Genomic DNA, 12,383 nt, shown 5'->3' on the forward strand with positions numbered 1-12,383 from the left:
GATGAGACAGTGGTCCATTTGTTCTTATCCCTTAATATAACAGGTGGAACCTCTTCAATGTTCTTCGGGACATCTGGTGTTGGTGAATCTTCATCCATCTGGTACTCTGTAGTTCTACGTCTTTTGTTAGAATGCTCCCCCTGTGAGTTGTCCCGACAGGGGGATTTTGGTGACAGAACAGTAATGAAATCTCATTGTGATATCTCCTCCTCCTCTCCATCCTGGTCATTAGTTTGAATGTACTGCTTTATAAAACACGGCCAGTCAGATTCAAGCTTCTCCATTATGAGCTTCAGTACCTCTAGGGACTACTCCTTATTAAGGATCCGGATCTGCTCCTTGATGTTTTCCATATCGGAGCGGGGATCTCCTGCCGGCTGTAATTGTTTGAGAGCAGTATATATAATCCCGCAGGGCTAGAGTCCTGCCAGAAAAAAATCCTGTAGACCAAAGGTGGTCTACTAGCAATATTTAGTAGGCCATTTGACTACTAAATCGATACTGATAAACGAGTGTCGATACTCCTTGTCATACTGACACTCTTTTTCCCCTTAAATGGAGAAAGGAGTGTCAGTATCTCACTTGGCCACAGATTGAAAGCCTACCTCCCTATAATACCTTAAATCCACTGGTCCTCAAAGCGGGTGGGGCCTGCCATTAGACCTCTTGCATGTTTCATGCAGATGAGAAGACACTAAGAATCAAACTGTGTCCGCGCCAGTGCAATATGAGATTCCTGAAAAACCTTGTATGCAATCTAATCAGGCTCAGCCTAAAATAAAATAATACGTCTGTCCTCGTCAAAAGTCAAAAGCAGAATCAATCAATCTGTTGATGATTACTGACCAGCAGCATTCTTAAATAGTTGCCTAGAACACATGACTAAGTAGTTTGCATATATACTGCGTAAGTGATACTTACGTATATCAGCATAAAACTCTAATTGAGTGGCCAGTATGTGTATCAAAATAAAACTGCATTTGCTTCTTACCTTGGAGAAGGTGTGCTGTCTGAGAAACCACAACTTGTTTCGATATCGACGCTGACCGCTGAGTCCAGACTGTGGTATTTGCGCGCCCTGCTGTGCTGGCGTTCTGAACTTCTGCTGAATACTACATGTTGCCTAAACAAATAAAAATATTTAAGCAGGAATGATCATACGTTGTGAACAATTTGACAAGTGCTAATATAACCGTTCTGTTAAAAAGGGGCATCACTGGTACATCACTATTAAACTCATTTTGCGACAGAAAATTATTACTCGTTATGAAAGTTTGCTATGAAATATGAATTATATTTTAGGCTAAGTTATACAGAACTAACCAAATTCAATAGTAATGTTTTAGTGTGTATGAAACTGACTGAATAACTAAAGTTCATCATCGATAGATCTTGCTATGAAGAAGTGAAGTGAACTATATTATTATCATTATTATTTACTATGAAACACTGCAGAATTTTGCGTGTATTTTTTCCGGTATCTGAAACTTAATGCATTTGTTTCAACATCACCAATTAGTATAGCTTCGGTATAATGGACATTATTTTCGAATTCTGAAGTCAACAGCCTCTCTATACCAGTAGGCTAGTTGTGAAGATGGTTCCTGCGCAAACTTTATTTCCTTACACTTAGGTAAGAAGATTAAACAAGGATATAATCTATTGGTAAGTATAATTTACTGTTATGGAACTGTATTTTACCTCGCAAGTAGTACCCTGTATTGGTGTTAATACATGTACCATCAAGGGAGGAACGTATATTCTTCGAGGTGAAGTGAGGGAAGTGACTGTATCTGGTATCATCTTTGGTAAACCATAGTTTTAGGGGAAGGGAAGGAAAGGGTAAAGACAAACATAAGGAGCGTAGGGTTGAATGAAAGATATTTATTCTTTTTGTATTTATTAATATAATTTAATTAATTAATTAATGTAAATTAATTAAGGAGGGTTGGTGGTGGAATAATAATGTACAAGAAGCAGCGATGGCTAAGAGGAAGGCAAAGCAGAAGTGGGACGAGTCAAGGGTGGAAGAGGACAGAGAGGAGTACAGAGAGAGAAAGCGAGAAGCCAAAAGAATTGTTGCACAGGCGAAGGCCATGGAATATCAAGATCTTTATGACCAATTAGAAACAAAGGAATGACAGAGAAAAATGTATCGATTGGCAAGTTGTAGAAATAAGGCATCAAAGGATATCTTACATGTGAGGCAAATCAAAGACTGGAGGAAGAGTATTAAGCAGGGATGTGGATATAAGAAACAGATGGAGAATACACTTTGAACTGTTTTTGAATGAGGAAAATGCGAGACTCAGAGAGAAGATGGACAGCCTTATGAGGGGATGGTGCAAAACATCAGTAGAGTGGAAGTGAAGGAAGCCATAAAGAGGATGAAGAATGGAAAATCGGTGGGCCCTGATAGGATCACAGTTGAGACATGGAAGGCACTGGGAGAAGCGGAAAGTAACCTACTGTGGAACCTGTTCATAAAAGTTTGCCAACAGGAAAATATACCCGAGGAGTGGAGGAAAAGTACTCTTGTCCACATCTACAAGGGTAAAGGGGCACAGGACTGTAAGAATTAAAGAGGAATAAAGTTGATGTCCCACACAATGAAAATCCTAGAAAGGATTCTTGATGGAAGATTGAGGAAGGAGGTGGAAATTGCAAAAGACGAATTTGGCTTCATGCCTGGTCGATCAAAGACATGCCATTTTTGGGTTACGGCAGATGATGGAAAAGTTTCGAGAGAAACAACAGGAGCTACATCTGGAAAAAGCGTAAGATAGAGTGCCAAGTAAAGAAGTCTGGAGGTGGCTGACGGAGAAGCAGGTACCGGAGAAATATGTCAGGTTGGTGCATGAGATGTACAGAAATGTGAAAACAAGAGTTCGGACCTGCGTGAAAGATAGAAAGTTTTCAAGTGACAGTTGACCTGCATCAAGGGTCAGCATTAAACCGTTTAATACTGTGATGGAGGTGGTGACGGAGGAGGTGAGAGAAGACCCGCCTTGGACGATGTTGTATGCGAAAGACATTTTGCTGTGAGCAGAATCAAAAGAAATGGCAGCTAAACTGGAAAGATGGAGGAAAGTACTGGAAGAGAGAGGTGTCAGACTCAACAGAAGTAAGACAGAGTATATGTGTTGCAAAGTGGATAGCAGCCAGGAGAGAGACATGGAGCTGGAAGGAAATGTCATCAGGAAGGTTAGGGACTTGAGATACTTAGGTTCAATAGTGGAAGAGGATGGAAAGGCTGAGAAGGAAGTGGGATGCAGGATACAAGCAGGATGGAGGAACTGGAGAGAGAGAGATGGCTGGAGTGCTATGCGATAAGAGAGTGCCGATCAATCTAAAAGCCAAAATCTATAGGACAATAGTGAGACCAGCTATGACGTATGCTATGGAAACTGTGGCCCTGAGGAAAAATGACATCAGCAAGATGGAGGTGGTGGAGATGAGAATGCTTAGATGGATGTGCGGTGTGACCAGAAAGGATCGTCTGAGAAATGTCTGTGTGTGTGTGGGGGGGGGGGAACAGTTATTTTATTTATAGCGTATGATGATATAACGGCCGTGAGGCCCCTTTTACGGGGAAGCACGGCACCATCTCAATCCCCCAAATTTTATCCGGGCCCAAGACCGGCATTGCTGACGAATCAGGCCTAAAGCTGGGACTTAAGTATTCCTGACTGTAATCCGGTGTGTGTGTGTTCACGGGGCCGGTTTGCTTGCTTGCGGGAGGAAAAACCCCCAGATAAACTGGGGAGAAAAACCCTGCCGTCCGCACCCAAGATCGGCTAACTTGGCTATGTTTGAGAAAAATCCTTAAGCTCCTCATGTCGGCGACAAGAATCGAACCCAGGACACTCCTTTCCCAGGCATATAGTTGCGAAGCGCATAGCCACTCAGCTAACCGCGCGGAGAAAAGTTGGTTAAAAGTATAATTCAGGAATAGGTAGATATTAATATAATACTCTATGGTAGGCAACATGACTTTGCAAAAGGTAGATCCGGCCTTATAAAATAAGCGAAATAGCTATTCCACCTGCTAGACCTTATAAAGGCATCTGACAGAATATCACATGAGAAACTTGCATAAATTGGAAGGCAACAGTTAATAAAGGCAATGTAGAGATCTGCAGGATGATTTGAATAAATTAGCAATGTGGACAAAGGATAATGGTTATCCATTTAATGTTCCCAAGTGTAACGTTGTAACATTTTGAAATGTAAAGGATACATACTGTGTATTATATTGATGGTATTGGACTGCTGAGGAAACTAATGAGGCTGGGAATTGGATTTGGGGTGATAGTGGACAGAGATTTCAAGTTCAGAGAGCTTACTGCAACAGTTGGCAAAATAGCCCAAAGAATTACTTGGATGATGAAAACACAGACAAATAGAAAGAGAGGAGGTTATAATCCCTCTTTATATGACTATGATATTGCTGCATCTTGACTACTGTACACAAATTTGGTGAATAGGAGATGGTGGTGGAAGATTCAGAGATGAGTGATCACGATGGGAATGCTCCTTATAAAGGTAGAACGAAGGTGTGTGGATTGTAAAGTTTAGTTGACAGGCAGAAAGGGACATGATAGAAACTTTTAAGTTACTAAAGGGGTTCTATAATAATGATACAAAAGAGACTTTTTTTGTTGATACATGATGAGTAGGAAGAGAGCTAGTGGTCACCAAAGGAAGACGTGCAAGAGTAATTAGTAAGGATGTGTGGACTAAATTATTTGCTTGGAGGGTGGTGGATGAATGGAAAAGATTATCAGCGGTGGTTGTGAGTGCTCCAATGAATGAGTTTAAGGAATGATAAATACTGTGTGAATAATGGTTAATGTGGGTCTCCCACAATGGTGATAAGCCTTTCGTCTCCATAAAGATATCTGTGTAATAACAATAATTCTCCATAACCCAACAGGGTTTTAGAAAAATTACATGTGAAACATGCAAAATGGTGGATGCAATCAAGTGGCTGATGAAGAATTAGAGAGACTAAATCAAAGTTTAAATAGCAAAATAGTCAAATAGCAATGAAAACTTTATTACAGAGAAGTTCCCTTTTAGCAATAACAGTGATAAAAACAAAGATAAACAGGAAAATTACTAGAAATAAATGCAAATTGCTTTTAAGAGCATTTTTGTAAATTTGTAATTTTGAAATGTAATTAATAAATATTCTGTATACACTCGTATTTGAAATCCAAGCAGACAAGTTTAAAAAAAAAGCTCTGGTGATAATGAAGGTTAATAAAAAAAGCCATTAATTAAACAAGCTTTCACCAGCATCAGTGAACAAGCAATTCGAATAGTCGAGAAGCAACATAGGACAGATGATAAAGCATGATACATAATTAAAAATTTTTTTAAACATAATAAAAGAAAAGAAAAGAAAATTGGGGTTACTGATTGCCATCAATCAGGACAACACTCCCCCAAACTTCTACCATGGAGAGACAGCCATCCATTTTAAGTTTGGGCAGTGACAATACTTCAAAAACCTGTCTGACACCAATGCGACAGACAGGTTCTGGACTTGAGGACAATGTGGTTTATGTCCACTCCATCTTGCGTCAGACCAGATTTTTTATGGACGATGTAAAACTGATGTTCCTGCAGTGTTTTTTTTTCAACAGAATATACTACCTGTCTGTATATCAGTGTTGTTTTGAATGACTGTTCAAAGAAAGTGAAATATTGCCCAAATATAAACCAGACTGACTGTCTCTCCCTAGCAAAACCTCTGGCAGAGTCTCATCCTTATGGAGAACGGTGAAAGTTACGAACTTAGGAGCGAAGATGCAAGAGGCAAGGTTGAGATGGTTTGGTCATGTGATGACGAGGGAGGACGAATATGTGGGAAGAAAGGTCATGCAGATGGATGTGTGTAGAGGAGGAGGAAGAGCAGGAGGACAAACAAGAGATGGAGGGAGCTGGTCGAGGAGGACTTGAGGATGTGGAGAAGATTCACCACAAATAGCGACCCTACTTAGGTGGGACAAGCTGTAGAAGAAGAAGAAGAAGGTAATGATTTTAACAATGTGTTTTACATCTTTTTTCACATATCATATTTACAATGATCCATTCCAATCACACACCACCCTATGAGAGAAAAATCTAACCCTCACCCCTTTTTAGCGGCATTCATTCTTTAGCTTCCAAGGATGTCCTCATATCCTTTCCCTTCATAAATTGAAAAATTCCATCAATTGAAAACTTGTATGATCCTTTCAGAAGTTTGTAGGTCTCAATCATATCACCACTCTTTATCCTGTTTGCTAGTGTCTTCAGTCTACAAATTCTCAATCTATCTTCATAATCAGTATTTCACAATCCTGATAACATTTTGTACAATGTTTTTTGCACTATCTCTCCACTATATCAGATTCACGACTTAGATGAGGAGGTCAGACCTGCACACAATAGTCCAAGTGATGAGTATCTTATCAAGGCCTTGTAAAGAGGCAAAATGGCATCCTTATCTTTACATGTGAACGTCTGTTTCAGCAAAGTAATTATCTTTTGTATTTGCAATCTTTGTCACATTGCTCCCGAACTTCAACTTCCTATCTACTAACACTCCAAGTTCCCTATCCTCATCAGTTTCTTCAAGCATAATCCCACCAATATAATACGACATTGGATATCTAATCATGCCAAAGTGAATGACTTTACATTTTCTGACACTGAACTGACACCCATTTTCCCATGCCCACAATTCCAGCTTATTCAAATCATTCTATAAGTACTGCATATCAGCAGCATTCCTGATTACCCTACCTATCTTTGCACCATCAGCAAATAGCTGTATGTTGCTTGTCAAATCCCTCCCAATATTATTAATGTACAGATTGAATAACAGTGGACCAAGCACTGATCCTTGTGGTACACCACTTTATTATTATTATTAATCTTTGTACTGGTTATGGGCAGTACTACATCACGTCCAGACATTTGGTCCAGACTTGATATAGGCCTTTACAAGTGTTTTACCCTATGCCTGTTCTAGTTATCATTGTAGTCATTCTCTGGTGGCAACGCCATGCCACCAGTGTACCCTGTAGGGCCCCTCAAGAAAAGAACTTTTATATCCTTCTGCGTAAGCCCAAGCTGTTTTAAATCCTTATAACTATCTGCACTCCATACGCCATGTAAAGAGATGGGTAGCGCTGGTAAACCTCGGAGTTGCCCCGTGCTCCTCCCGTATCTTACTAACTAGATCTTGGTTATTTTTATAATAATTTACTTCATTATTAAATCGTAAACCTTAAATCTTGCAGACTCACATCCCCCGTATACCAGTTTTTGATATCTGTCAGTCAACCATCCTATTATCTATGCTAATATTCTATAACCCAATCCCATATTATCCAGTTTATGCAATAGTCTACCATGCTGTATTCTGTCAAAAGCCTTAGAAAAATCTAAGAATTATCATAGTGGATCCATTCCCCTTGTCTAGTTCAATGGCAACATTACTATAGAATGTGAGCAAGTTGCTAAAACATTTAGAGTACTGATTGTAGGAGTTGGAGGAACAGAGAATGCTATTATCAGCAAAAGTGTGGACATAGTTTGAGGCAATATTGCATAAAGGAGGTCGTTTACGTACATGAAGAAGAGGATGTGAAATAACAGAACTCTGAGGGATGCCTGCATTAACAGTAAAATCTGAAGAGAGAATACTCTCCACCATGATACACGGACAACTATCCAAGAGAAAACTGGCAGCCTAGTTACAAAGCGTGGAATGCATGCCGAGTAGCCCTGAGTGCTAAACTGTATCAAACACCTTGGAAATGTCAAATTCAACCCTACAAGTTTCACCATACCTTCCCTTGGCACATATTCAGAGATAGTTGATGGCCTCAAGATCTGCGAGGAATATATTGATGCTGGTCACAGATTAATTGAAGGTTTTCCAAGTATTGAAGAAGTTGACCGTTGAGGATCATCTTCATCACCTTAGACAACACTGACGTGAGAACAATATGGCAATAGTTTGATTACGGGCGTTTATCACTTTTTTTTTTTTGAATCGGTGGTACATGGGCAGAAAGTGCACTCCACAGCTTTTACAAGGGACCAGAGGGCACGACCGCAATTAGCACAGAAGATGATCTAAATTAAGTCATTCAAAGTTAGACTTGGGCTGTCAATGATTGTTTTGCAGTTACGTGAGCATCAGTGTACGCTGTCAAACAAAACCGTTGATTTCATTCATATATTTACCTAAGGTATGCAATAGCATTTCGCTTCTATTCGTTTAAGGAAAGGAAATTTCCATTATGTAAAATCTCTCATGATATGTCACTATGTAACTTACCATGTTCATTTTTACATGCTTTTCTAAGGAGCTGCATTTAGAAAAATGTGAATTTTTCTAAATGCAGATAATAATTTTGTAATTTTGGAATAAATTAATCATAAGCCTTTATTAAAATAATGTGGCGCATGACATTATATGTAACGCTGTTAACTGATGTCTAATTAGTAAGTCTAAGAATAGTGAAGAATTCTAAGAATTGCCATATATGACAATTTTAAAAGATGCGCGAAGTATGACGTCACGTCATCATGGTGAGTTATCAATACGTGACCATATATGGAAGTTTCGAAAGACTCGCGCATCCGTACAACGGAGATCCAGATCTACATAACGCGAGGACTTTCTCTTAGGGTTTTCACTTTCTCTTACCTGGGTCAGCCCCCACGTGAGATCCGTTGTCGGTAATGGAAAGAGAAGCGCCGTGAGTCTTAGTTTTCAAATTCTTCTACCTGGGTCCAACGCCACGTGAGGTCTGTTGTCAGTAAATGAAAGAGGAGTGTCGCATTCGCAAGGGTCCTAAAAGGCATAGAAAAAGCGAGAAGTTGGGGGCAAAGGCCAAATTTGGCGGGAAATCAAGAAGGAGCCAGCAGAAGGAAAGGACAAAAAGAGAACACCTTGTGAACAAAAATTCATGTAAGAGGCAGTGCTGAGAATTGTAAAGTACTGTACTTATGTATGTGATAATTCCGAACAAGATTGTACATCAAGAGTGTCTGTGTTTGAATGAAATAAGATAATGTAAATTCATATTGAATTAAGGTTACTCAAGGTATGCTTCATTGTTAGTTTGTGTATATATGACTTCTGTCAGTCATATATACACAAACTCAATTAACATCAAGTGTTAATTGAAGTAAGTCTTCAATTAACACTTGATTTAATGGTAGATTTAAAGGGAATAATATTTTAACCCCAGACAAGATGAGTGCAAAAAAAAAGACGTATTCCGTCGAATACAAGAAAGGAATTGTGGAGGACTCCCGGGGTAAGAATCTTACGGCTTTCTGCAAAGAGAAGTTGGATCTCCGAATGGTCCGAAAATGGCGAGCAGAATATGATAACGTCAGTCACCAGGTGGACGAGAGAAATGCTAAGAAGCGCAAGTGTGAATCAGGTCGGCAACCATTATTTTATGAGCTGGAAGACATCATCTGTGAATGGATTGCTGACAGGAGAGCAAAGGCTTTGGTTGTGCACAGGGCTGATATTCAAGTATTTGCCCTTGCAATAGCATCACAGTTAGAAATATCCCCAGAAGAATTCAAAGCATCATAACACTGGATCGACAACACTGTTCAAGCTGGAAGATACTAAAGTTATTAAACGTGCATTTGCATTCAAGTGTTTTGTTGATAGCATCGCCTTTTCTAAATACCAACTCTCCAACATGATTGCTATGGATTAAACTGCAGTGTTTATGGGCCAAGGATCTCAAACGACAATTGATCAGAGGGGTGCCTCGTCAATTTACATTCCCTCCACTGGTTACGAAAGTGCATGTGTCACCTGTATTTTGGCAATTCGTCTTGATGGAAAGAAAGCCCCACCTCTAATCATCACTAAGGGCAAGAAAGATAAGATTGAACGTGTTTCAAGCATTTATGTTCTTGAAACCGAAAAAGCCTGGTGCACACAAGCAGTTATAAGGAAGCGGGTCGATTTAATGTTGCCACTTGTTTTGCGAGGCGGCCAAAGTGGTCTGCTAGTCTGGGATTCAGCCAGCACTCACTGCGCTAATGACATAAAGAACTTCCTTGCAGCGAGAAGAATAGATCAAATAATGATTCCCGCAGGAATGACTACCTATCTCCAGACTCTTGATATTGCAATAAACAAGCCACTCAAGGACCATTTGCGCATGGAAATCAATGACTACATTGAAATTAGAATGGAGAAAAATCAGCGTGGAAACTTGAAACTGTAAAGCCTAGTCTGCAAGAGGTTGTGACTTGGGTGAAGAATTCATGGGATAAAATCACTGACAGCTGTGTTGCCAACACTACGAGCAGGCTACATGGACAAGAAGTGCTCATTTAAGGAGAGCTCTATGGCCTGGACATGAGAGATTGGGGCCAAAAGTTCTAGGAAATGGAGTCGCAAGAAATTCAGGACGGAATTCGGGGTTTGGAGAGTTATGACGATGTTCCAGAAGAAGATGACATGACCATATTTGGATAAATGTAGATTGTTGTACACGAAAAAATAAGACATCCCCTGATAGCCCTAATGCGTTTTGGAGCAAAAATTAATATAAGACCCGGTCTTATTTTCGGGGAAATACGGTATATATATATATATATATATATATGTGTGTGTGTGTGTGTGTGTGTGTGTGTGTGTGTGTGTGTGTGTGTGTGTGTTAATGTGGTCAAACCGTAAATATTCCTTTTTGATTCAGAACAACACATTGGACTGATTCTGTCAATGCACTATCCTGAAAATTTCGAACCTGCACAAGATAAAGTTTAAGTGATCTATTATCAATCCACGACTAATTAAAGGTAAAGATTAACATAAGTGGGGAATATTAACAATATCTGCTTTGTCTTTAGTTTAAAATCTTATAATCCCACACTCAATACATAGTCTAACTGACGCAGTCGTAAAACAAATAAATTTGTTGGACTATGGAGCATGAGAACATAAGATATTGTAGGAATAAATAAGGTGGCGGCAGTCGACCATTAATTTCGTTAAGTAAAGAGAAAACAAAGACTAAGTGGGGTAATAGAAATACAGAACGTTTATAACAATATCTCCTGATAAAAAAGAAGGGATGTGAACGAAATCTAATTTTTTTTACTGCATGGAGATTCTTGTTATTAAATCAGTACTGATTTAATATGATACTAATTCGTAATCGCTCATTAATAAATAAAAAAAATCTGCTAACGCCTTTTTATTCTCGTATAGGGAGTAGGCAAGGCCGTTTTTAGCCCTATCTAACTTTTGGAGAATGAATGGGCAGTTAAATCTCCACGGGTACCCAATCAGAGATAGCTGGCCCAAGGCTATCACTAATTAAGTGGCACGCAGTAAAGAGAGACACCTCAACACGTGCCGCCATCTCGTGGTCCCTAACCGTAACACTCGTATTTAATGTCTGAAATCATGTGGGCTCTACGGTCGATTTTCTTGAGTTTACAGGACGAAAAACCCGAGTTTTTGGGAGAAAAAACCCGCTTTCCCGTGCCAGAGATCAACTAACTCGGGAACCGGTCGAAAAAGGCTTAGAAAAATTTCCTCTAGTCGCCGACTAGACTCAAAATCAAGTCTTCCTTCATGCGGCCAAGCGCTGTGATATGCAAATGCCACATCCATTAAGCTACACAGGCTCTAATCGCTCATTAATATTTTTCGTTTTCGAAATATTTATTCGCAACTTTAAAAGAATTTGAAATGACAATCTTCATACATGAATATTTGAATCTTAAAGAGATTTTCAATACAATTATGCTATAACAGTAATTTTGAACTATTGTTTTTTATATTTCCAGTTAGTAAACCTTTACTTATGCTTCATAGAAACATGTATGCTCGCAAAGAAGCAGTTGATCTCGGTTGAGATGCAATATCTCTGCTTATATCCTCGAAGATTTTTAATGAGCTTATCTGAGGATGACACCAGTTAGATATATGTATTTTTTTTATTGATTTGATTGCTGTGTTGGAAGTAGGCTGATGTTTGGGAGGTCAAATGAATGATCTGAAAGATATGATCAAAGTAAAATTGCCAGTATGTTATGGTGTTATTGCATCTGTCTTGGTGGTTCACATTCATTTTTATTGTGGTCTTCTCTTTGAACTAATTAGGAGATTTTTTTCACTGTGGCAGCCTTTCTGTCTTCTGAGCTTTTAATTTGTATCGGTTTTGAAGTTTGTGACTTCCTCAAGAAAATCTTGGTATCTCTGATCCGCAAAAATTGGTAATTTTTTTGTTTTTGCTTGGTACAACAGATTCTGGTTGAATGGTGTTAAATATTCAGATAGGAAGATTGGTGTGTTGTCTTGTAATGCGTTCAAGTCCTTGGCAACTGTT

At 39.2% G+C, this 12,383-nt stretch overlaps 1 protein-coding gene across 1 annotated transcript in view; it reads right to left on the reverse strand.

Moving 5' to 3' along the window:
- Window positions 1–12,383, reverse strand: part of LOC150095456 (uncharacterized) — a 175,426-nt gene that overhangs the window by 126,588 nt on the left and 36,455 nt on the right. Inside the window, exon 4 of the mRNA XM_090410112.1 lies at window positions 992–1,123. Within this exon, the coding sequence (XP_090266238.1) occupies window positions 992–1,123 (132 nt within the window). The remainder of the gene's footprint in view (window positions 1–991; window positions 1,124–12,383) is intronic.

This window comes from Typopeltis vanoorti, chromosome 20 (genome assembly GCF_054136105.1).
Source record: "Typopeltis vanoorti isolate ZY-2024b chromosome 20, IOZ_Tvanoo_1.0, whole genome shotgun sequence".
Lineage (NCBI taxonomy): Eukaryota > Metazoa > Arthropoda > Arachnida > Uropygi > Thelyphonidae > Typopeltis > Typopeltis vanoorti.